The following is a 27,452-nucleotide window of genomic DNA, read 5'->3' as shown; positions in this document are numbered from 1 at the left end:
GATTTTACGCTGATGAAGGTACGCTAACCCCTTTACAGAAGACTTTAGAAAAATCAGGTTTATATTATGTTATAACGTAGCTTCTTGTAACAATAAATATCATACGAAGATCACACAGAAGGGACATGATAAGCACGTTTTCCTCGACTTTTTCATCTTAATGTCGTTTTATAACTAAAAACGAACGATTTAATACAACATAGATGAAAATTGAAAGACGTCCTGGAATTAATTAAAGCGATAAGAAAAACAATATTTCAATATTTTTGATATTCTAATATTACAGCAAATAGCGTCTTTGAGATTATAAAGATGTATGGAACAACATGTACTTGGTCTCGAGATCAAATTGAAAAGACAATTTTAATAACGCGAGATTAGTTGAAAACGTACGTACCGAGTTTTAAAACCACAGTTCTAAAAACCGATAGAAAATTAACTCAATACGTTGCTCAACCACGATCTTCACGTAGAAGCATGACTTTGGTCTAATAATTCTCAGAACGGTTTAATTATTATTCGACAATAAATATCGAATACTTCAACACTATCAAGTTTTTCGGTCTTTCATGTCTCGAATCATCTTGTTCAAGTTTTAAACGAAAAAAAACCTGTACCTAATATTTTAGGAAATATTTTAACATACAATTGAAAAACACATCTATGTCGAAAATGATCGAAAGAACGTACGCAGGTATAAAAGATTATTTATATAAAAATTGATTATCGTATATTGTATTGCATCACAATGTGTAATAACATTAATAGACAGGACATATTTATTTCCGAGTGATTATTTTACAATAGGTGGAACAAGAAGCGAGAAAAAGTGTCTAATCTTGTCTATCATCCTGTGCGTATTTTCGCTTTCTGTATTTTGACCAAGCGTTGGATTATGAAAAATGAAACGCGTTTGGACACACTTGCTGAATGCATTCGAGGGCTCGTTATTGTCGGCAGAAGGCAACAAACAGATCGTAAACCTCACAATTGAATGAGAACGTTACGAAACTCGATGCAGAAAATTGCAATACGAATTGATATTAGACACGTTGCAGCTGAACAGTGTTTGTCTGTTGGGATTCCAATAGGTCATCAATTGGACATTAAAAACTTGAGGAATGAGAAAAAAAATTAATTTTAGCATTTCGAAGCAATGTCTAGTTAATATTATAGAATTTGGAATTTTTCCAGTAGTATGATTAATGTCAAGACATTTTTTAATTCAATCGATTATCTTCTATTATCTCGTACAATTTGGAGTAAGAGATAAAATGAAATTTTTTAGTAATCAATATCAACCTTGTCGACAAATAAGAGTCTTGATCGGTGTTATTAACAAAATATTAATATCAATTGCTGCTGTTAAATGTTGTTTTGTGTTCGAGGGGTACTCCAAAAATGTGAAATAAATTAAGAAAGAATTAAATTGTTTTCATAATCGGGACATTGTTAAGTGCTTCGATATTATTTATAATGAAATCGGTAAACGTTTTCACAGCAATAATACAGACAACTAAAGTTTCCAAAATTCGAAACAGTATCTTATTGCCCTAAATTTTATTTTCGTCAATACCAAATCATCATGTTCCAGTGATGTTCTTAAAAAATATTTATAAGAAAGGACTCGAGTTGTTGGATAAACTTACGTTTTCGTCGTTTCTTTCGATTATTCTGTTTCTTATTTTCTAGAATAATTGTATCGTTATAGAATAATGTCTTCCACTTTATCAAATTTAAATTCACTAAGTTAATAAAATAAAAACATCACATGGATGTTTATAAATTCATCCAATTAATAAATATATCTATATGTAATTATTAATCAGGTCCTTTTATCTACGTAAATCTTTCTAATCTTTTTTGTAATGCATACGTTCTTACACGTCAAGTTTAGCTACTCTTAGCGTGTAACACTAAACATTCTCCAACGTTCTACGCGATTCTTCGGCAATTTACAAATTTCAACGATAATGGAATTATACTATTCCGCCAAAGCAACGTGTCCTTATTATAAAATTACATTTCCCGATCAGCTTCATATAATACTACGTTTAATGGAATATCGATGCGGTTCGATACATGTTGTAAAAGGTTTTGCAACTCGTATCTGCTATTAATATTAGTGGAAACCAAAGGGTTCGTAAATAACATGTTAAGAGTCAATAAATCGATATTCATGTCAGAAATAACAGTAAAGTAAAAGCAACGGTAAATTTAATAATGTCACGGTTCTTACTGATGAAATTTTGAATTATGAAGTATCTGTTGACGTAAGTTCGATACAAATCACTGAATAAATGTATTTCTGTATCGCAAAAATAATAGAAGAAACAAAAAAGAGAAAAAATAAGAAAAATAAAAGGACGGAAGGAGAGGGAGTTAAATTATCATTACCGTTATGTTAATTGAAGAATTTATCGTTGTTTAATTTTCACCAGTTTCAGTATCTTATCACTTCTCATATCCAATACTTTAATTTCTTCTATATCTTTTTTATTTTGCATTTTATTTTTAAAATATAATCGATGTAACTTTATATAATATTCTCCTCTCCAGGTATTTCATCTTCAAGATTTACATGTTTTATAAAACATCGCCGAAACTAGTTAAGATCTTATTAATTAATTCGCTATCGTTCGTATCTGGTGCCTCGTTAATTTTGTTCACCGACGTTCCATTGCTCGATATAATATTTGCGCGTTTAGTCCGCGTTGGGTTTTAAAGTGTCGCAAAATTTCACACTCTGATTTAAGGGTTCAAAATGAGTGAAATTGATTTCTTCACGATGCAGTTGAATTAATAAACGCCATATAAGCCCCCTTTAATGATTTCCTTTATTCAATCTGTTTATTACAATATTTTGTTTATCGTCTTGTGAGGCAACAAATATTCATGTTTCGTAATTTGTTTGCGATTCGTGCAATAAAATATGGTTTTAAAAACAATTACTGTAAACATCTCCTCTAAACATGTAACAAGTATTCTATTACATGCAATAACAAAATATTGATGATATCGCGTCTTTTATCGGGTACATTATATTTTTAACTGTAGCAATGAACAGTTTTGATGAGATCTAAACGCATTACACTATTTCTGAGAATGAAGCGATCTCATTAATTTACTTACTCGGGTATCCAATATTTATTATTATCAATGTTTCCGTTGTAATATTTGAAAATTTGTCTCCACGAAATTATATAATGGATATCAACCTCGTGTGGGCGATGGCGATGAGCCAGACTTAGGTTTCACCAATAGGTCAAACTCATCCGGTCCGAATTTTGCTACTCGTTATTTTATACTCTAATTTTAAATGACGATCAAACTTCATAATATCATTTTCATAATTTTAGATACAATTATGTTACGATTGTTACGCCATTCGTAATATTATGACATTCTAATCGACAATTTGAAACGTTGACTTCTAGTATTTGAACTTGCTTTCTTTACAGATGTATTATAGTATACATGATATTATGTGCTCGTAATGCAAAAAGCATTGCCATTATTGGTTTTAGATAATTAGTGTTTCAATCAAGAAGGAATTACAGGTGATTCTTTGTAGTTTTACATAACAGCTAGAAATATCCTATTTCCAACGGTACGTAATAAAACTATATTTGAAACAATGGGCATACATCGAAGCAGGAATTGAACGGTATTTGCTCAAAATGTATCAAGGCATTGGCAATCGCCCAATGATTTAAATTCTAGTAAACTATAATTATTTGTTTTACATTAGCTATTGTAAATTGATGACGTTTATTTTGTCTAACTAACGTGCGTATTTTAAGCTTTCGAAGTATCACCAAAATGTCACAGTTTCTTTTTAAAATCTTGTTCTTTCTTCTTGTTCGTGTCTTTCTTTTTTTTTTTTTTAAATCTGCTTTTGGTATGGTAATGTCTTCTGGCACAAATTCACAAATAATTTCCGTTAACTTCAGAAGCGAAGTAAATTCGTCTCTGACAGATAAACAATCTTTTTCCCCATCATCTATAAAGTTTGATTTAACGTTCTTGGTTTATAATATGATTCAATAAAAATTGAAAGAGAACTTGTCTCAAAATTTAAATTGTAGAAACTTCGACACGCGATTGAGAAGCATTAGATCATCCCCTAAATAGTTCGTTCTTTTTTCGTATATTACGCGAGGAATCAGAAATTATCCATTGTTAAATAATCAGTGACATATTTTTCGCACGTTTGTTCTAATTAACTTTTCCATTGCCCTTTTGCAAAAATTCTCGTCATGAAAATGTTCTCACTCTTTTCGCCGCAACTATCGGCAACGTCTCGTTATCCGTGAAACGAAATTACGCAACATTTAGAAAAGAATTTCTCCAATTCTCCAACGATGCAACCAATCATTACTTTTCAAATTCTCCAACGATGACATCAATTTTTATTTTAAAAACGTAGCACGTTTTCACAAGCATTTACCATTTAGTCTATTCTCTTCAGTTCTGTACATGTAAGAAAGAAAGAAGGAAGATGGTGCCGTGGTTTGTTTCCAGCCTGCCTCAGATTATATTAAATTACACGGTGAAATCTCCATTTCTCCCGTTTCTTGTTACAGTTTGCAACTTCGTGGTGCACGACCGCTGTCTCAAGGCCGTCGTCTCCCCCTGCTCCACTATCGCGGCAGGTCTCATTAAGGTAAGAATACCCTCGGTTTCTGTTTTTGCCCCTTTTGTGTGACCGGAGATGAGTGAATTCTTCCCCCGCGACCTATATTTACGCACTGCTGAGAATACTTGGTTGCATAGTATCATGGTTGCGTCGAAAGTTCCGTTCGCAGCGAGGTGAACTTCGTGAACACCGAGTTCTGCGTTAACAGTTGCGCCAATATGTTTAAAGATCACAGGGAGGAGAACTTGTCAGGTACATTTTTGTCGATTTTTTTTTTATTTTAGCGTCACTTTATAACTACAAGGCAATAGGTACTTCGATATTTCCTCTCTATATATTTATTTGTAATAGTGTTATTAATACTAAATTAATTGTCTTTTTGATACGTTACGTTCGCTTATTCCGGTTGATAGAAACATCAGTTTTATTTATTTAATGCGCACACCTTTTGCGCGATAAGTGAAAATAAACGAAATAATGGCGAAACTTGATATCGTAATAAGTTACATCTAATCAATTTGATGTATTTCAATGATACTGTTATAAAGAAATATATATATACAGGGAATGATCTCTGGAACACCGCGGTGTTCGAACACTAACGAGAGTCACTGTAGTTGAAAAAGGAAGGAACTTGTTAGATTCAAGGATGTAAGTCTTCTAAAACTAATAGCACATAGGTTTGAGAAAATTTGGTAAAAAGGCAAAGATAGAAGTATCAAGAAATCATTTTTTATTATAAACATTGTTATTAACGCTATTGAAAATTAGGGACATTTATTTACGTTAGCCTGAAAACCAAATGAAAACTACAGGGGAAGGACACACGTCAAATTTTGGTACCTTTCATAAATTCAGGATCTTGTTAATCAGTCTCACAATTGTCTTTTTATTTGGTTTCGCAGCTAAACGTATTTTATCCTCTTTAAAATCTTAAAAATATTATTTATCCTAATAATTATACATTAGTTTTTAATTATACACTAATAATTGTACATAGTTTTGGTTTCTATAAGACTGTGTCAACCTACCAGCTATTTTTAAAAGACTTCCATCGTTGGACCAAACAGATTATTTTTTTTAATTTGTGATATTAAAATCCTCCTGTTTAATCATAAAGTGATACAGAAATCAGAAAGTCAATAGGAACGTTCTTCTCAAGCTTTCCTCGTTTAATTTCCAAATAGGAATACAATTCGAATAACGTGCAATTGATTGACAATACAGCGACTAAGCGAATATTAAAAACGCTTTCATCTAAAAAATAGAAAATGTAATTTCTCGCGCTCTTCCCCTGTACTCTTCATTTTAAATAGATTCATCTTGTAATCTTTCAACTTGCCTCGTTCCTCTACCCTTTACTGTTCCCTTCTCTTCCTCTATAAAATAGTCGTCGTGAGTAAAAACGTTAAGACTCGTGTTAAATGGTCAATTATTTTTACGGTGGTTATTTTTAAACGGAGTAAAAGTTGCGAGCAAATGGGGCGATTTTTGTTCGCCTTTAACGCGCAGTTTCCAAGGTGAATAAAACATAGCGAGGTTAAGACGCGCTTTACGAGGCTAACAAAATGAGAAACGAGAGGTTTTTTTCATTTGTTGCAGAACCCGGTTGCACACTGCTGGTCTGAACAGGTACATCGTAGAAGAAAATTCTGCAACGTCTGTCGTAAACGGCTCGATGATAATCCATCCATACATTGCGAAAGTAAGCTCATTTTCTACATCTTGTCTTCTTTGTTAATATAAGATTATTTCTTACTGTTTAAATTATGTATATAAAACACAACGTCAAAATGTCAAAAATGTGGAATCACGTTTCGATATGTATTCAATTTTCTGTTGTATTGTACGTTGATTTAGGAATCAACATCCTGGACGTTAACGATAATCGATTTTACTTTAATAGCTGTTTTTAGTAAAAAAAATTTCTTAATATTACGCAATGTTAAGTTGACTCTTTTGTTGTAAATTTCTTGGATATATGGAACACGTAGTAATTCCAAGCTATTGGCCAATAGTCGATAGTCAGTGTGCTTGTGTTCTATAGATTTATTATGAATAAAGAAGAAGCTAGGACTGCAAACCTTTTCACAGAATCTAACCGACTTTCGTCGCACGTTTGCTATAAAAAAATGACACAATTTAAGAAACATGTACTTTGCTTCATGACCATAAGAAAATTTGTTAAAATTCTTTAGGATTATAGACTGGGTGTTACAAAAACTTGAACCTGTCTCATTAGCATTATTCTTCTTGCAGATAAAATTGATTGACGACATAAAGTATCGTTATGTTCTAATATAATATCTTGTATTTTTTGGAGAAGAATCTGACGCTGTTGGACCGTGTCACTTTTAAAAGTAAAATATACTCACAGAGTTTCCTACATACACCTACGCAGAGAATTTACATTTGAATCTTTTTTTAAAAATATCGCAAATCATTTTATCAATTCTTTGTAGTCAGTTTTTGTTAAAACGTTGCATCAAATCTGCGATCTATCAGAACATCATAATTGTCACCTTTTTTGCATAAATATTGACTCGCATATAGATAAGTGATTATTTCGTACTTTTTTCTTACTCTTTTACTTTTAAAGAACAAAATAGAAGGGAGCTGCGTGGGAGAATTTTCTTTTTATGAGTGCTTAACGAAAGTAGAGATATCACCACCATTTTTACACTTTGAACCTATCGATGCCAGTGCTATCCTGGCTTCTAACCTTTTCCACGACGATTTATTCACAACGAATACGTGCTTACACATTTCATTTCATTTTTTCTCCGCGTACGTACCATAAGCAGATCTAGAGCAGATGATGTATTTTAGGTTTTACACAATATATCTCAATGAAATGAAATTTTTCTGGTACGCGCAGTAACGCAATAATGTAACGTTACAGAGTAGGAGAATATAAATCCCCTAAGGTGTCTATTTTCGTCTCATTAAATCGTAAAAGCTTATTTAACCATAAAAATAAAAAGTAACTTGGTGAAGTTGCGTCAGACGAGTACACGAAGCAAGGTAAAGCTGTCTACTGTAATTTTTACAGTGAGAGTATCGAACGCTTTGATGATTTTCTTACAATTTAAGAAAAGAAAAAAGAAGAATTATATTGAATTTTCCTTAATGAATAATTTTTTCATTATCTTTTATTATTTTTCGTTCCTACAACTTTTACAATCGAGCTTACTCTTTGTGTATTTCTTTCGATCGCATATTCCTTCTCAAGCTTCTACTAAACATTTCAATCAATTTATCATTTATTACCTCAGCAATATCATATTTTTATATCTCTAGTACTGTATCATTTTTATTTACACGAAGCATATGCACACACGACGTGTAGCATATTTGTTTCTGAACGTGTAAAATAACCATGAAAGTTTAGTGTCTTATCGTTAGTCGACAAATTTTACAGACAAATTTTATGCTATCTCGTTTTGATAAAAATAGCTTCTTTTTTATGACGATTTCTTGGGCGACTATACTAATGCATCATAATTTACACGTCACACATTACACGTCATATCACACATGCTGTTGCTTAATATATTAAAATCAGTAATCCGTGATTTGTGACTTGTCGAAGCTCGCTAATAATATTGGTGCAATATTATCAAAGAAAGTGTCTCGAGTGATTTAATAAAAAGAAACAAAACAACTTGATCTTAGAGAAAAGTCTAAATTTTGGAAAGTCCGCGATGTTTCAGCCGAGAGACAGTGATCGATGATACTTGTAATTTCAGTATGCGAGTACTTCGTACACACGGAGTGCCAGGACTTTGCCGTGGCAGATTGCAAGGAGAACGCCACGTATTTACCTGGGAAGGACTTGGCGCAGGTAAAACATACCCATCACTGGCGAGAAGGTAATCTTCCGAGCAGTTCGAAATGCGCTGTCTGCAAGAAAAACTGTGTTTCTGCCGAGTGCCTTTCCGGGTTTCGTTGCGAATGGTGCGGCATGACGGTAAATGTTCTTCCTCTTTTCTAAACTCCCCTTCATCGTTTTACACTTCTCCGTTGTAATCAATGGTGTGCGAAAATTTCACCGATAGAGTCTAAATAATTTGTTACGTTTGTAAACAAGTATTAAAATTTGATCTCTCGCAGCGTTAGAATTTCATTTTGTATTGTACCATATAAAATTATAGCAGTTGTTCCTCTTCGAAGCAAGAGTTTAAAAAATGATAAAATTGCCTGGATAACGTCGAACAATGCTTAATTAAAAATAACATTGATCATTGCCAAATCGAATTAACGAGTGCCCTTGTTAATACAGTGAGCGCCGAGTATTAATAAAAATATAGATTTGCATAACAAAAGCGTTATTTCTGTTCGCGTTGTGTTAAAAGGGACGATGGGTATTTTTGCATATGGAAACGTATAAAAGTAGTTTGCTTTTGTAATTTAGTATGGCACGAATATCATGAATTTATCATAGAATCGAATAGTTATGATTTATAAATTTATAAATAGAATCGTTTAAGTCATTGTTCGAATTTGTACAGAATCTTCTTGCCGAGGTAATTTGAATCTTCGCGGAAATAATTATTTTGCTGTACAAATTACAGCAATTATTTAATCAAACGATTCCTTTCATTCTTTCCTACTCGCGCAGCTTCATTTATATTATAAATACGAAATTAACTTGCAGTTTCCTCGCTTTCTCTTCGTATTCAACCCTCGTGCGTCTTTCATTTTCTCAACTTCAATTTGTCGCTTCGTTGTTCAACCGACGATGACGCTGGACGATAAAATACCGATAATAACGGGAGAATCTTAGAGAATTGTAAAATATCAAAATATAATTTATTTCCGTCTTATCATTTCTATCAACTTTGAAGAAACTATGTCTTAGTATTTAACGCTGATTACCCTACATTTTTTAAAACGTAAGATCATCCTGTACTTTGAAACAATGGTCAATATATTCATAATAATAATAAATAAAAAATATAATAATCGTCTGGTTGCAGTTGCACTCTTACTGTTATAAAAATATCCCGCAAGAATGCACCTTTGGGAACTTGGAACCAATTTACTTACCACCACATGCAGTCAGCATTCCACGTACGGAAGTTCCCATGGAGGCCATCATTGGTGTACAAGTACGTCGAAAAGAAGTCCTGGCGCGTGAGTATTCTTGCCGTAAGTGTCTATTGTACAAATATACGTTTCGAATATCGATTAGAGAATGTGTAACACGTGAACGGTTGATGGACGGAAGTAGTGGAATGAAATTATGTTCACGTACGTGTACTGCTAATATGGCTATTATATAAATATGTATATCTTGTAATTGTCGATATTGTAACGATTTGTTCGAAATTTTATTTCAAACTATCGATCATGTGTATGTATACGAACGAAAAGGAAAAGGAAAAAGAGAGGAAACGAAGAATCATAAGGGAAAGAACTAGCTTAGAGAATAGCGTGTAGGATGTGTCTCTGTGTTTCCTTATAGACGATTACAGACGATTAAACGATTGCAGAATGTACGCATCTGTAAATGTTCCTATCTGCGCGAACTTAATATATTTATTTGCGTATTTAAATGAATTTATTTTATTTTATTTTTCTTCTATTTTTGCCGCGTACCTAGAAGAATTATTTGGAAGGTTTTATTATTAAATTCAGCCCGTGAGAATTTATTGCATTCTACATATTGATAATATTAGTATATTACACTCAGATAACAAATAATGGCTCAATTAGAGTGTTACGAATTTCATGGTCGATCAATCTTCACGATACATCGAGCACACGTTTTATCGAGTTCCTATAAAATGTCACAGTGTCAATACTTGATGCACCATTTAAGGAAAAAGAACACTGTCATGCAAAGATCACATTGTACTCATCGTTAGTACATAATAATTCCGATATTCATAGCAACGATACATTTTAACCAGATAGCCTACTACTACGTTTAGATAGAATAGCCACGTTCTACATGTTTCTTCGTGTGCAAAATAGAATTTTCTTTTCTCACACTGTCGTATTCGCTGTCTTTTGTATTTCGTTCGAACGGTAATTTATACGTATATATATACACGAGTTTTATATATAAGATATAGGTATACAAGATTATATATATATACATATATACGAGGATTAAATGAAAAATAATGCCTACGATTTTATAATTTATCAATAATTGTTAGTATATATCGAATTTTATGTGTATATGTATACATTGTATTTGGTAGGGATATTAAGAAACAAATATTAAGACAATTAACAATTGTACGATAAAATTATGTAGTTATAGTTTGTATGTTTATTATTATAGTTTGAAATAGAGTAGATACATCGAGTATAGATTATTTCGAATGAAAAAATAGTCGCAGCTATTGAAATTCTTTTTTATTTTCTCTTTAAAGAAACGACTTTTATTGTCTCTTATTATACAAGTGCGTTCACAAGGTTTATATAATTTATATAATCCAATTTTAATTAGTCCTTTTCAAAAATATTTATGTGTATTGATAAGATAAATAAATAAGTAGTACCGGCATTTACTGGAAAATATTAACGGGACAGATTACGTAGGTTTTTCGCTCTTTCTTTACCCAACGTGTTACTTAATAATTAGATTACTCGTTTCAACAACATGATCAAACATAATCGATGTAACACGATCAAATATAAGAAATTGATCTTCGACATTTCATTCTATCCTTCACATGGCTCAGAATTGGTTCCATGCACGTATCTTCTGACTGTGCTCGAAATTCAAAGACGCAGTTTAAATTCGAAGAATTGTCCACGAAATTATTTAATTTTTTTTACCGTGACTTTTTAAAACGCTTTTGTGCGATGAAAGGAAGCGATCATAGAAAAGTCAGCTGTTATGGAAAAAGTATGAACGAACGAAATGATAATTATCTTTTATTCAAACGTTAAGGATTAGTATATGTCGATTGCTCACGAAATTATAAAATCGAACACATTACTTTCCATTCAATCCATTCGTGTACGCATATTTCTAAATATACAGATCTATAGAAACAGATCTATTTTAATTCGGCAAATCTATATCGTGAAATTTCCAAAAATTTATTCGTGCGTATGTTATCCCATAAATTGTATACGATAATGTTTATTATCTTATATAGTAAAAGATTAACGACGAAGAAGAAACGAAAGAAATTAGGAGGAGCATTATAAGATAATTTTCATTATTTGTATTGTTATAACCTATATTAAATATATATCTATATGTATGATGTACCATCGACTTTTAGACGTAAATATCTTTTGCATGGTATTTAGCATTTGCTCATTCGTTCGCGTGTATAAAAGTACATACATATATATACTACTTTCTCGAATTTTATGATATATATATATATATATTTGTGTGTGTATATATATATATTATAATATACATATACGTATTTTCCTTCAGAGCATGCGATGTACGATCCGTTGGATAAGAAAAATAATCCCACTCGTGTTTTTTAACTCTCGAACACGTTTCTGTCACGTTCAGTCTGTGGTACAAAAGGCTATCTTGTGTCTTATTTATTTTTCCCACTCTTTACTGGAGTATTTTTACGAGAAAGTCCGTTATCCAACTTCCTGCCAGATTATTACTGTTTCTCTCTAGTAATCATTATACGTATATACGTGTCTTTTGTAACTATTTACCACAGCCGTCTTCCAGTTTCTCGCACTCTCAGCTTTCCACGCATCGATCGGAAAAAAAGATTCGCGAAATTGGAAATACCATCGACGATTGGCCAGCTCGCTGTGGTTATTCAAAGCAAACATTTTCGCGAAATTCAACGGCTCTTGGCCGTATTCCGATCGCTACGCGTGATATCGAACGCGTGAGAAAAGACACGAAATGGTTCTGTGGGATGCTAACATCGAAATTTCTGATTATCGAGCAAATTCAGAAAGCACCAGTAACACAAATGTTATAGGTTACATTACGTATATATCAAATATTCGTTGTGTATATTGGCTTGTGAAACGTTATTAAAATCATTATTGGAACTCTATAAAAAGATACTTTCGAAAATTTATTCTTATTCGAAGAAAATATACGCACGGTAGAAGTTATACTTTGGCAACAAAAAGTTTATTTTAAGGATCGACAAGCAGGTAATCGTCTTTGCCAGGATAAGTAATTTTTATTATTACGTGTTAACGAAGATTATGACGAGAGACAAATATTTTTCAAGCATTTTTATGTTTTACAAAGAACGTGTCAAGTGTTTTATACCACAGTGGCAAACTCGTAGAAATATCATCTATATTTAGGCCAGAACGTTAACATTATTTATGTGTAAGTATTAAAATACCGAAAGCTCGTTAAACATGTTGTTATATACTTCACTTATATATTACCAATACATACATTACAATTTACAGTACATTCGATTCAACGCGTTTCTTACCGTAATATTTGTTAAAAAACGATTTTCGATGTTGAATTTTTCCAATACAAGTTTTGCGATCAGAGTATCTAGTTTGCATATATTTGCAAACATTATAGCTTCTGTGGCTGTTGCTGTTATTAATCGCTATTCTCAGTGTGCTTTCAATAGGCGTAATGACATTTACGATTATTATATCGATTCACGTGGCTTTACAAATACAGTTACACGGGTTGCCAATATCGTTGCTAGACACTTAGGGAAATCAAAACTATGATTCTAAAATCGTATAAAGTCAGTTTCAGATTTACTTAAGAACGAGGATGTACATGTAAATACTTCATTTACGGTATATACGAGATAAATGTTTAAGTCATTAATGTGTGATAGTTTTATTAAAGGTTAAATTAGAAATATAAATTAAGGATTTGCGTTGAAGATGTTATTAAATACAGAGCTAAAACTTTTTGTTTTTATCGGTTAATTTAGTTTTTTTATGCTTTTTTTTTCTCTTTAGAAAAATATTTGTGATGAGTATTGTGTGTATAAAATAGCGATGAAGTAGTAAATAATGGCGATTAAAGTAAAATTTGTGGTGCTGTGTACCGCACCACGCTGAGTGTTTGCGATTTAAACGTTGGCACGTTGATTTCACGTTTGTCGATGATTTAATTAAAAGCGAATTAAAAGCAGAAACATGTAATAAGTACTGGTCAATTTTCTGCTATCTTTATGACTAAATTTATGATCAATCTACGAAAATTCCAAATATAATCAAAATTTTTGTTCATGGTTATAATACTTATAAAATATACGTACATATATCCGAAGAAGATTAATATGTTCAACTATTTATAATCGAATATTTTTATTGTCTACATAAAATCGCCTTTGACTCGAGGAATTTAGGATTAAGCTTGAATCAAAAACTTTATACATACGCGTGTAATATTTTTATATAAGGAACAATAGAGAAATTAACGTTTATAAATAAGAAGATTCTAGGAAGATTATTATTCTTTCGAGTTGTATTCTTTAAGAAATAAGGGTACTTCTACCAATAGGAAAATTCTTGAAATCATATTAAACAATTCTATCGGAACTTTCTTACTGTATACTATATTATAAATCGTAACGAACGTCAGTACTTTTTAGCTCGATAATTTACAAACTCGTAACATCAGCGAATCGACAAGTTACGAATAGTCGATCGAAGATTTCTGTTGCGCGAACAGAACTTTTACAATTTTATAACTATGTGTCAGATACGACGATCGACTTTACTTAGTTCGTACTATGTAATTTTCAGATTTCACGCGTCCCGCTATCGATCTTACTGTTATTCTGTAAGAGAAATTATATCGATAACCTGTAACTTGTAAAAGTGTGCTAATAAGAATGATCAGCTGAGGTGTAGCAAAATCCACGAAGAAAGAACGACAACGCAAGAGAGAATAACAATATTCCTGAAATTGTTATAACCAACCATGTTACGAATAATCGATCACGTTTTAATCTGTCGGTAAACGCGGAATATTGCGCACGATTAAATCGCAGTCACCCGGCGTTTATGTGTCTTTTTCTATATCTGAGGTCAGAAGGGAAAAAGGGAAAGGGATTGTGTAGAGATCAGAGACTTGTATAATGGTAAACGTATAAAAAAACTCGGTCTACCGTTTGCTTCTATTTGAAGATAACATCGGAGAGCAATTCGATTTCGCTGAGAGTGAACAAATTGGGGCTGCAGGCCGCCTAGCCGAAGCTTTGAGGCGCCTTTCACTAGTTTTGCCACGTAGCTGCCATGGAAATTGTCATGCTTCCCCTCCTTATGTTCGAGGTATCTAGAATATTACCATCATCTGACATTCATCTGTGTGAGCATAATCGATGTTGAGATGTTAGCGCGAAACCGGAAACCGGACGGAACGGAACTTGCCGTAGCGATTAATTGTTTCTTTTTTTTTTTCTTTTTTTCTGTTATACATTCAGCTTATTTTCCTCTTAATTGTACTCTTCTCCTCTTTCTATTCTATCTCTTCCTTCTTTTCTTCACTTTTCTCTCACTCACGCGCTTTCTAACATTTTCTCCTTTGCCTCAAACTCTGTCGCTTATTTTCTTATTCTCTTTTTTTTTCTTTCTTTCTTTCGCTGGATCTTTAACGATGGAAGACAATTGTGTATTCACGATGAAGTGTCTTTTTCTTTATTCCACCTTTTCGGTACTAGCAGAGGCTCGAGATATTGGTAGGTAAGCGTGGATGTGATTTCTGTTTCATTCACGCAACTATAAGATGTTATTTCAGCTGAATAATCCGATATTCTACGAAAATAGTGCGGAAAACGTATAAGTTACATATCGAGCGCGTATTTGAGCTGGCTCTATGTTCGGATCTAGTGGAATTGGAATATAATATGACGTAAGAAGATTTTGACGCATTTGTAAGAAGTTTCATTTTTAAATATGTCATAGTTTCGCATCTGATTTCGAATGAAATTAAAACATACGTGATATTACGCGAGTTCGGTGAGAAACAGTGTTTATAGCAAACGTTTTGTAATGTTCCGATGAAAGTTTCTGTATTGATCCTAGGCATTCTCGATGAGAGAAGCTGTATGTTTAACATTATGCAATTTGACATTTTTGTTTTAAAAAAGCGAACGCTCTTTACGTTGTAACAATTTCGACGCTTTGCATCTTGGGTTGGTTCTGACCTTTCTGCTTGTTAACGTGTCGATAGTTCGAGAGTCGCTTTAAACCTTTAGTTCACGCGATCCGAACTTTTTCAAGGTCCGCTTCAATCAAATTTTACTGATAAACAATGTCAACGTATTAATAATCAGACGAAATCTCCCTTTTGTGCATTTTAATGTTCACAGGAGAATCATAAAGCTTCTATTGAAATTCTTTTCTCAATCCTGTGATCCCCGTTTGTTCTTGAATTTCTTGCGAATGTCATTGATAGCAGGAACATTATTTATGAAACTTATAGATACATAGCTATAACTATTTTTAATTTATTCGAATTTTAATCACACTATAGTTAGAAATTGAAAGTTAATTTGCTTTTACGTAATGATCAGATGAATATGCGGAGCAAGTTTTTAGAAGTATCAAGAGTAGTAAGTATGACGTTTCTCATTTTTACGTAATTGCGACAGAATCGTTTCAAAAAGAATGATTGCATCAGTGTCAGAAATTGAAACCTATGTTATTTGAATTTAATAATCAGATGAATAAAGAGTGTAGATATTCATAGTTCACAAGAGAAAAACAGTAGCATTATGTTTTATAATTACGAAAGAATATTATTTTGCGGTAGTTTTTAATAATGCAGTACCGAAAGGGTTGACAATTTGGTCTTATTTTACAATACAAGAAGATATCTGGAAATGCTGCTTTTTAAATCAATAATTTTATCTTGTTTAAGGTATTTATTCGAAGCACTGCAATTAATACGCTTGCTTTGATTGTATGAACTTTTTGTGTTTAAGATGGCGTAAGTTTTATACAAATGTTAATTATAAATCGTAAGCTATATAACTATACATAATCATTTAACGTATTACAAAATTTTAACAATATTCCCTGTTTATACGTAAAAACACGTAACTTCAAATTACATATAAAAAGCATGTATGATACTATATCATCGATTAAACGTTAATTAAAACGACGGTATTAAATTGATGACATATTTTTTATTGGAATACTCACAAAGCATGTAGTATGATAATACTATAAACATTATGAAAACCACGTTTTATTCCACATACTTAATATCAAAGTTTTATTGTCGTCTACGTCAATGTTAAAATGTTATTTTTTTTTATTATGTGCATTACAATCTTATTATGGCTTTACGTCATTGTAAAAACAAAAAATTTGAAAAGACGCCACAGATGGGTATTATTGTTTAAAATATTTAAGAAGCAGTACAAATTATCGTTGCATAATATGATAAAATATCTCGTTACCGAGCATTGCTAGGAGTTGTGTGGAAAATTAAAGAAGATTTTAGTAATTTAATAATTCAATAACTTTTTTATTTGAATCTAATCATTTTTTAATTCAAATTTGATAATTTAATCATTTCTAATTCGTCAAGCTGTCGTCTTTAAGATTCTTATGTGGGTGTTATTATTATTATTATGTCTTTGTACAGGGTGTTTGGTAACTGGTGGTACAAGCAGAAAGGGGGTGATTCTACATGAAAAAAGAAGTTGAAAATATAGAATAAAAATTTTTCTTTTGAGGCTTTGTTTTCGAGAAAATCGACTTTGAATTTTCGCTCGGTATGCGTGTGGTACGTTATAACGGATCTCACTGTAGATCGTTGTCTCGATGGAAAAATTAAAAAAAAAAAATTTTATTCTATATTTTCTACTTCTTTTTTCGCGTAGAATCACCCCCTTTCCGCTTGTACCACCAGTTACCAACCACCCTGTATAAAGCTACATGATTCAACACTTTTCTAAATTCAGCATATTGAACAGCATGTTTCTTGTTTTTGGCGTACATATATTAGGAATACATTATCGTTTTACTGAAACCTTGATCTGTATCGAATATGCATATACTGCTACATAATCAATACGATAAGATCGTTGAACAAACATTAAAAAAATTACAAATCGACTTGTGTAAAGATATTTCAATGTTTTTATAAATTTAGCACAGTTTATTATTTGGATGGATATTAATTCTATCAACTTTAATTCCATTTTACGAATCAGTGCACGATAAAATTAGGTAACGCGAATTTAACTCCACCCTTCTGTGGCATAATTTCGTCTAAAGCTGAATTAATTAATACTAATACTATCCGACATATAATTAACGAAACCATAACTATTGTTATAAAAGAGCAAATAATAATTAGTCTAACAAAATATTTCTCAAAGATTTTTCACACGAATTAACTATGATATCTTCATAAGTACATTATCAATTTGTTTCAAGAAGTACAATGAATATTTTTTTTATTGTAATAATGAAACAAACTGAATCATGCCGTGTTATCTCTCTGCCCACAACTACCAAAACAATTATTATTTTTAAAAGTAGCGGATAATTAATGCAACTAAAATACCCTTCAAAGATTTTCTATACAAACTAACTTCCTTAATAAACATATTATCAACGTTTCAAAATATAAGGAAGATTATCATATTAAACGAAATAAACTCAATCACGTTATTTGTTTTGTCTCTACCTACACCTAACGATACAATTATCATTGAAAAGATAGTAAATAATAATTAACCTAATAAGAAATCCTTCAAAAGCTTGTTTATATGAATTAATCTTCTTAATAATGTATCGTATAAAATAAGACATAATCGCGTCATTTATTTTTCTCTCCAACACGTAAAATCCCGTGTTACAACTACACGCTAATATTTTCTGATGACGCATATTAACCGAGCGATTTACATTTCAACGGGCGTAGGATGCAATCGAACGATTGCAAAAAAAAAAAAAAGAAAAGAAAAAACGAAGAAAAAGTCGTATCTCACGTCACGTTGATCTCTATGAATGTTTGTTATTTCGTTCTCTTTAACATTTACGTTTCTAGCATGTGTGTATGTGTTGCTTCTCGGTGCATGTACTGTCACACACACACACACTCAGCCCTCTGGATGCTATGACGAGTACCCGTGACGCTTGTCACAACACTATGCAGTGCAAATGAAGTTGCAAGAATGCTACTGTGAATAAATCTTCCTATCATGTGTGTTCTGCAAACCCATCGTGCCCGATGGTAAGAGGTGTCACTTATTATTCTTCGAACTTTCTTTGAAAGAAAATGTGAAAGTGCCAACATTTTTGCATTGTAGCGCAGTATATGTAACACCTTAGTTCGTTCCTTTTCTATCCGCCTTCGTTCCTTTTTCTTGCCTTAATACATCTCACATGAGTATGATCATTGCAGTAATTATCGCACAGAAACAATGCACCTTGTAGAACGTCTGAAACATTTAGTGCATAATAATATCGTATCCGTTCTCTTATCTCGACTCGAGTGGAATTATGCCGATTTAAATGTGTCGAACGCGTTAATTGTAATTCTACTCCTCATTGGTGATCATCGACACTTTTATTTATTTATTGCCTTCTTTTCCTTTTCAAGAATTATCGATACGATATCAATGGAACGTTGAACGATATCAATATTATTCGATGACTGATCCGGAAGATCGTAATCAAAATTCATTAAAGAAACGAGAAGGAATAGAAATATCAAATTTATCAAAATTACGACACGGACTCGCTTTAAGTTTCTTCCTTGTTTATTACTTGCATAAAATAAACGAAACAGGCTTTTACAACTGCTTCGTCTGAGATACATAAAATAGCCTCGAGACAAAATTATGCACTAAAGTTTCAGAATATCTCACATCGTAAGCTTCACTGATATTACGTAATCCAAGCCACCATGTGTCGATATCAAATTGATTCAGTTCCGTATACTAGCGCTTCAATAATAGCAATAATACCAATCTGTAGTACCTTTGGTACAAACGTCCAAGTCGGATGACACGTTTGATCCGCTGTACTTCCGTATGATTCCCGTAAAAGAACTTTGAACCCGGAAAGTGTCATAGCTACTTTCTATAGATGCTTTCTTACCATACACCATTAATGTTATCTGAGTAATGATTGCCAAGCGTATAAATATATTTATATATATATATATATATATTTATATATATACGTATATATGTATATATATACATATATTGCATCTTTTAATGGTAGTTGAAAAAAAAACAATAAACGATACGATGCATTTATCTTACACCTAAGTACAGTAGTGTTTGCTTAAATTACAATAAGTCGAGAATTTGTATCGTAATTCTCAGCACACGGGTATAGTGATTTCGTTCTGGAAAAACTCTTGAATGTGTTGACGAAGAAAAAGAAATAAATCCAGCGAGAACAAGGGAGAAAGATATGACAATAGATCGTTCTATAAGTAATATAGTTATTTGTATAATGTTACAACGTAAAAATTATATCGTATTCATTGGCGAATAATGTGTTGTCTGAATTTGTTAATAACAAATACGAAAAATTGTATAGTATAACTAGCCGAAGAATGACAGATAGTTAGTGTTCGATTTTAGAAATTCAGAATGTAAGACAAAAGACGAAATTAATTATGGGGAGACCTTTTCTTGCACGGTAATTTACCAAAGATAATTCGATACTAATAAATCGACGAGTTGAAAGTTTTCAATTCTAGACTTCTTTTTTATAATTTCATAATTCCTTTGTTAGATACGGTAATTATAATGAACAATTTCTCATCCGTAATCTTCGCTAGTAATTTACTAAATAATACCATTATTTACCATTAAACTTGCCACTGTCAAGCAAGGGTATTTATTAATATTCGTAACTCGTAACCTGTGACTTGTGTAAAATTATTAACAATATCAGTTCGATCGTGCAAGAGTCCCCCGATATATTTCTCCCTTACTCTCGCTGTAATTAATTCGTTCCTCGTCGATAAGTTTAAGCTACGATCGCAGCAATGCGTTCTTCGACGAACCGTCCCGTCCTTCTTACTAACAAAAGATCTGAAGAACGACGTAGCAATTGTCGTAAGTATCTTCGTATCTGTTTCTCGCGACGTATTCGTGAAAACGTTAAGTTGATAGGAAAACGCATTCGCTGTAATCGTAGTCTTAAACTACACTGGCAGAGAGTAGAGTATGAGAGAACGAGCTCGAAACACCGAATAGACGTTCCAGTTAACCACCGTAACAACTTTATTGGAATTTAAACGTGCGCTACTGTATCGCGATGTGCTGTACGATGCTATTAAGTTCACCAGCTGATACGTCAGTGAGCCTGACTCGCCTAAGCTACAGGAACGAACGTCCGATTTCTTTTACAGCGCGAAGCATATCGGAAGAGTTTAGCAGCGGAGATACAAGGTATCGTGACAATGGCGAATCAACGAGTAGCACGCACAGTCGTGATCCGCGTTCTCCAAAGGAGAAAGAAGATAAAGAAAGAGGTGACGAAGGTATTTCAATACGTTTCATGTGACTGATCCTCCATGGTCGACCTGTTACCGATCTCCCTTATTTCTATAGAGATGGTCAAGGTGTACGACGGCGACAATTCCCTCAGACGACGGATATTTCGCGTGATCTCGGTGCCCCGGCAAGCTACCACCGAACAGGTCCTGACATCAGCACTTCGTGCATTTCATATTACGAAAGATCCTAGTACGTATGAGATATCTTCTCTTAACCCTGTAGCCGCGACTGATTTTCATATCGGAAAATCATATTCGTTGTAACCGTAGTCTTAAATTACACTGGTGGTGAGTATAAGTTCGAGGCACTGAGTAGAGATGATTACATTTACAACTGTAACAACTTTATTTTTTAAATGTACGCGTATCATAACGCCTTGTAGGAATTTTCTGTACAAAAATCGTTTAAAGTTATATGGGGTTGTCGTAAGAAAAATAACGTGACCTGACGAAATTTGCAGAGTTAATAGATATATTTATTAATGGAACACATAGATGCGATTTGAACATCGCCCACGACTGAAAGATTAATCTTTTCGCTCTGGATACGTCATAGAGGAACCATCAAAAGTATAAAATATAAAGCTACAAATTGTTAAGCTATATAATTATCAGAACGACATATGAATCGTTATGTATCTTCCGCTTGTCAAATTTATTATACGAGGAGCATTATACTAACTATGTTAACCAATAGGTGAATAACTGTATCCAAAATCCATACGAAACGATTTGTTTTAAAATTTGGAAAACGACATAGTTGTTGAAGCACATCGAATAAAAATGTTGCCGTGCAAGGTAACATGAAAGACAACGTGCATACGAGCATTGTTTATAATCTTGGATTGCATGAAAATATAATATTGTAGCGCTGGATGATTACGTTACGGTTTCCTCGTTAGTAAGTAGCGAATATTTACGCATTTACGAGAAATTTAAAGGTACAGGAACCTACAGAGTATGTACTAAATAATATACAAGTATATAGATATGAAGTATCTAAAACAAGATACTTATTATAATATTTAGTAAGTGAAAGAAATTTCTATATATGTTTCATTTCCTTAGTAATTTTCATGAAATTATGAATTTGCATGAAGATCAACAGTCTGTTCATTAGTGCTATTAACAGGAGATAATTAATGAGGAACACGGAATATTTCTAGTATTTTAGTTTCGTGTTTGATGAGTCTTCCTTTTTTGGATACAAGACTTGACGAGTTAAAAGTGTTTCTTTTATTTTACTCTTTTATGTAATCCTTGACTCTGAAAATGGAACACTTGTAGTACACTGTGCAGTGAAATGGTAATAATTAATTAACAGCTTTTACTAATAAAGTTAGAATATGGCAAAAAACTATGACAAACGAAAATGCTATGACAATCGCGGTTTACCTCTGTTGTACGAATGTTAGTTTGTTTATTCTCTTTATTAGGAAAAGTTCAGTCATAATTTAACACATATAAAAAGTTAAACAAATTAATTCTGTATCACGAATATGAATTAAACTTTGCTCCAGACTATGAGAAATGGGTTTCCTCTAAATATATATTTTCATTTCAATCTATAATAGAACGAAGCGTTATTATAAAAATGAGATTTCAGAATGAATTGCATCTGTATTAACGTGGCCTACTGTATTTATCTTTGGTGTGTTCTTTGAGTTTTTCCATCGATAACAAATTGTTTAACTTTGAGAAACACACGAAATAATCGTTATTGACATGTCCCGTTTTTTTGTTCCAATTTTTTGCCACTGATTTCGTTAACACGAAAATAAGATTCGGGACAGATTCAGGTCAAAATGATTCGAAGACCGCAGCAGGATTAAAGGAAAGAAAAGAAATAATCGTACACAAGTTTTGTCGCAAACTTATGTTAATAACTTTCAATTAGGTTTACATGTATATTTGTTATCAGCAATTCTAATCATTTTATCAATGTTATATAACGAATAAATGTGTGACTATCGAACAGATTTTCAAATAAATATTATACTATCAGGGAGAGTATATTCGTCGAGAGTATATCGATAAGGCTTAACACGCTGTGAATTGTTTAGAAAAATGATGTTTTTGGGAACAAATTTGCACGCACGTATGTGCGTCAATAGCATTTACGTGAACTCAATCTGTCGGATGTATCTATACGCCCACAGTAACAAAACAGTTGACCATTATATTTTACTCCTACGTAAAGATCAAACTGACAACTGCAAACAGAATAGTTTTGTATCAATGGAATTGTTCTCCTGTCATATATTTCATGCTAAATGTTTGTCTCTCCCTCTATCTGCAAACTCAATTAGAGATGGAGTCCCGTTAATTCTAAACTGTGAATAGATGAAAAAAGATATAATATTTCTATATTCGATCATGCTATTGTCCTGAGTGAACAATTAAAGATATTATTTAGATTTCAATCTCATACCATTTGATTTCGGAATGTTGCGATTAATTCAAAAAGATCATGACGTATTAATTACAATAATATTACAATTATTCTATTTGAAGCTTGGCCATTATAAAATATTTTGCTATTATTCGAAAGTAGAAAATATTCTATTTACCATCGATTGAACAAAGTGAATAGACATAAAAAATTTAATAATTGCTGTGTTACTACGACTTCTTAATAATAGCTTCACGCAATATCATATAATGGAAAAAATCTTTATTGTAATCGGTGATGAAAAATTTACATTTTGAAATTGAAATCCCCTTGCGAATAAATACAAAAAGAAACGTTCTCTCTGAAAATTTTCACTTACTTTCATTGAAATTCATTTCAAGGATTATCTCGCTCCAATTGAAAGATTATATTTCTTTCATCTGTATTTTAAACAATTACAATTACATTCCCATTATATATATCTCGTAATCATATTTCACTTACATTTCTTAACTTATCGCAATTATATTTCAATTGTATTCTCTATAATCTAATCTGATTTCTGTATTTTTATCCAATTTCTCAATTAATATTATTAATAGTAAATATGTAACAATGATACTACACATCTCATTATAGCTAAAACAAGAAGAAACTAAACAAATACATTGCAATTATATTCCAATTATACCTTCTATGATCAAATCTAATTTCTGTATCTCTATCTAATTTTTATATTTATATTGTTAATGGTAAATATGTATTAATGATAGTACACATTGTATTATAATTGAAACAACAAGAAGCTTAACAGTACATATTTCTATTTTCTCAAAAAATTCAGCCAACTTTTACCTCACCGACCTGTATGCCACGGATGAGACTGAATTATGCGATCCAACTCCGGTTCTAAACTTGAATCGCAAAGAGGGCAAACGTCCGGCTGTCTTCTTACGGTTCAAGTAAGTTTCAATCTAGAAACTTTGCAATGTGTCCCAACATAGCCTATAGAAAATCGATTGAAATATGACCTGATAATTTCAGGGATAGCGAAAGCGGACAGGTACGCGTCTATCCAGGCAAACTACAGGTGTCAGAGTCGTTCTGTATGGTATCTGTCACAGAAGCAACAACTGTTGCGGACTTAATCGAAGAAGCGCTTCAGAAGTTCGGTTTGCAAAATTTTAAATCGGAAGATTACAGATGCAGCGAGATTCTTTTGGATCGCGGTGGTAAATCTCAAATTCAATGTGAAATTTTAACTCGCTATATGAAAAATTGCATTCAAAGTAGAATTGATTAGTTAGTAAACATTATCGGCGATGGAACTAGACTCGAGTAGGTATAATTATATCTTAAGACATATACGTCTGAAGATATAATTTCATTGTTCGTTCCTTTCCAGGAACGTATTTTGTTATATCAGATGAATTCATATATTCGTGCGCATTTTTGTATATCTGTTGAAAACAGATATATAAAAGTTATTTTACAGAACTAGAATTTGAAAGCCACAAGGGAAAATAATAATTACCGTATTTCAAATTGAAATAGATCTTGACTTCGTATTTTTATTGTTGCTTCGTTATAACTAAAGATATTCATAAACTTGTGGATTGATTCGACGCTATTTGATAATTATAATCAGATATAATTGTATACAAAAATTATTATTACGTTTATCTAGTCACTGAAAGAGTTTTGGCTCGTGACGAGAAGCCATGGGAAATCATGAAACAACTGGGCCAAGATTCGATCAGGCAAATGGAGTTGATGCGATTTTACCTTCAGCTGAAGCAAGATCCCCATGGCCCTAATTTAGCTTTGTTCGTCGGCAATTTGCCACCAAACCTCTCTGAAAGGTGTTACGAAAACATGTTGACCGAGTTCTTAGGCAAAGGTAATTCTTTCAATATCTAAACGATACTTCACGATAATTCATTTCACGTGTAACGTGATCACTTGTTTCGAATATTTTCAGAAAATAAATTCTCCTTTATCGGTCCAATATACTATGAATATGGCTCGATGGTAATCATTTACGAGGACTCGAACAAGGCAGTCACGGCGTTGTATACGTTGAGAGAATCAAAATATGAGGATAAACATCTTTTAGGTATTTTTATTCTATCTAGTTTAATTAATTCATTGGCGTGCACAGGCTACCTGTGGTTTCTTGGTAAAATGTAATTTATTAATTCTCATTCTTTCTAATGTTTCGCACTTCACACGTTGGAAGACTGTAAATGAGAATTGCGAACAAAAAACAAAATGTTGAGAAAAAATTTAGTAAGATATTCTGAAATATCTAGCGTTAAAATATTAATATGGCAATGAGTTAACATTATACATGTATGTATAAATACTTTTTGTACTATAGTCGCCTTAATATTTTTGTTGTTGTAGTCATGCTATTACCAAGTATCGAGCCAAGCATGGTGCCCCCAGGGGTACAACCTTTACTCGTTTTCGTGAACGTGAAATCTGGCGGTTGCCAGGGACTTCAATTGATCTCCAGCTTCCGAAAACTTTTGAATCCGTATCAGGTGTTTGATCTCGACAATGGAGGTCCACTTCCTGGGTATGCAAAGAACAAACTATACAATTCTAAAAGTGTTTGATAGCTCACTTCTGAATTAACAGGTAGATACTCGTAATATCTATCTGAATATACTTACTTAATATTTACCTATAATTTATGTTAAAAATACAATGTCATATCTATTTTGTAATTTATAACATACATTGAATATTATAGAATACTTTGTTGGCAGTTTACCAGATTTTAGAAGTATTATGAAACAACATACCTTAAGAGTAGTTAAAATGTGCAGTTGTAAATGAATTAAGATTGATTTGGAAAGATCTGGTAGAATTGAAATCGTTTAATTAAAATTTTCTAGAAGTAAAAATAGAGAAGAATTTAGTTCTAAGATAGTAACTATAGTAATTTAATATAATCATCATCGTTGTATTGCAGTCTCTACGTTTTCCGTCACATAAAGGATTACAAAATCTTGGTTTGTGGTGGTGATGGAACGATAGGATGGGTCCTGCAATGTTTGGATAACGTGGGACAAGACAGTGAATGTTCCTCACCTGCTTGCGCCATCGTTCCCCTAGGAACCGGAAACGATCTCGCGCGTGTCCTGTGCTGGGGTTCCGGTTACACCGGCGACGAAGATCCCTTGAATTTACTCCGAGACGTAATCGACGCGGAGGAATCCTTATTGGATAGATGGACCGTAGTATTTCATACAGAAGACAAGGAAGATAAGCAGTCGGCTACCAATACAGGAGGTGAGTAACATTAAAAATAATTTCCATCGTCAACTAAAGAAATTACGAAGTTGATTTGACACGTAAAAATGATAAATCACGAAACATTATGAAAATTATAATACGCTATGAATACGAAGGTGTCAAATGAATATGAAATACGAATATTTTATACGTAAATATTACAGGCGCAGGTGCTACTAGCGAAGACAATACGCAAATACTCGTGATGAACAACTACTTTGGTATCGGTATCGACGCCGATTTGTGCTTAGACTTTCACAACGCAAGAGAAGAAAATCCGAATAAATTCAAGAGCAGATTGCGTAACAAGGGAGTATACGTGACAATGGGTTTACGAAAAATGGTGAAACGGAAACCGTGCAAAGATTTGCATAAAGAAATTCGATTAGAAGTGGACGGCAGAGTCGTTGAATTACCTCAAGTCGAGGGAATAATTATCCTAAACATTTTAAGGTGATTCATTCATTAATAATTTAATAACGTTTATACAAATTTCTACCTTTTTTTGGAACACTACCAAAAAGATGAAACCTAAGCAAAGATTTGTTTCACTCACTATTTGAACAAGCGTTGTACTTTGAACATGTAACATTTGTCACAAATTATGCATAAAAATCCACGATCTAATAATAATTATCTAAGTAGGGAGTTTATTAATCCTTCGATGGTTTAATAAA

General features: G+C 32.6%; 1 protein-coding gene across 9 annotated transcripts in view; it reads left to right on the top strand.

Moving 5' to 3' along the window:
* Positions 1 to 27,452, top strand: part of LOC117234792 (diacylglycerol kinase theta) — a 41,237-nt gene that overhangs the window by 7,631 nt on the left and 6,154 nt on the right. For 2 of the 9 annotated variants that reach the window (XM_033496335.1, XM_033496343.1), the window contains exons 2-15: positions 4,587 to 4,666; positions 6,242 to 6,344; positions 8,389 to 8,609; positions 9,619 to 9,790; positions 14,723 to 14,866; positions 20,934 to 21,065; positions 21,136 to 21,270; positions 24,317 to 24,434; positions 24,517 to 24,704; positions 25,160 to 25,372; positions 25,454 to 25,588; positions 25,879 to 26,053; positions 26,453 to 26,772; positions 26,940 to 27,228. In XM_033496335.1, the coding sequence (XP_033352226.1) occupies positions 4,587 to 4,666; positions 6,242 to 6,344; positions 8,389 to 8,609; positions 9,619 to 9,790; positions 14,723 to 14,866; positions 20,934 to 21,065; positions 21,136 to 21,270; positions 24,317 to 24,434; positions 24,517 to 24,704; positions 25,160 to 25,372; positions 25,454 to 25,588; positions 25,879 to 26,053; positions 26,453 to 26,772; positions 26,940 to 27,228 (2,425 nt within the window). The remainder of the gene's footprint in view (positions 1 to 4,586; positions 4,667 to 6,241; positions 6,345 to 8,388; positions 8,610 to 9,618; positions 9,791 to 14,722; positions 14,867 to 20,933; positions 21,066 to 21,135; positions 21,271 to 24,316; positions 24,435 to 24,516; positions 24,705 to 25,159; positions 25,373 to 25,453; positions 25,589 to 25,878; positions 26,054 to 26,452; positions 26,773 to 26,939; positions 27,229 to 27,452) is intronic. The other 7 variants (XM_033496367.1, XM_033496377.1, XM_033496352.1 and 4 more) reach the window with 6 other exon arrangements.

Source organism: Bombus vosnesenskii, unplaced genomic scaffold, assembly GCF_011952255.1.
Source record: "Bombus vosnesenskii isolate JDL3184/JDL3185 unplaced genomic scaffold, Bvos_JDL3184-5_v1.1 scf7180000013263, whole genome shotgun sequence".
Taxonomy (NCBI): Eukaryota; Metazoa; Arthropoda; class Insecta; order Hymenoptera; family Apidae; genus Bombus; species Bombus vosnesenskii.
Note: the sequence above shows the minus strand (reverse complement) of the source record. Positions and strands in the feature narration are given on the sequence as shown.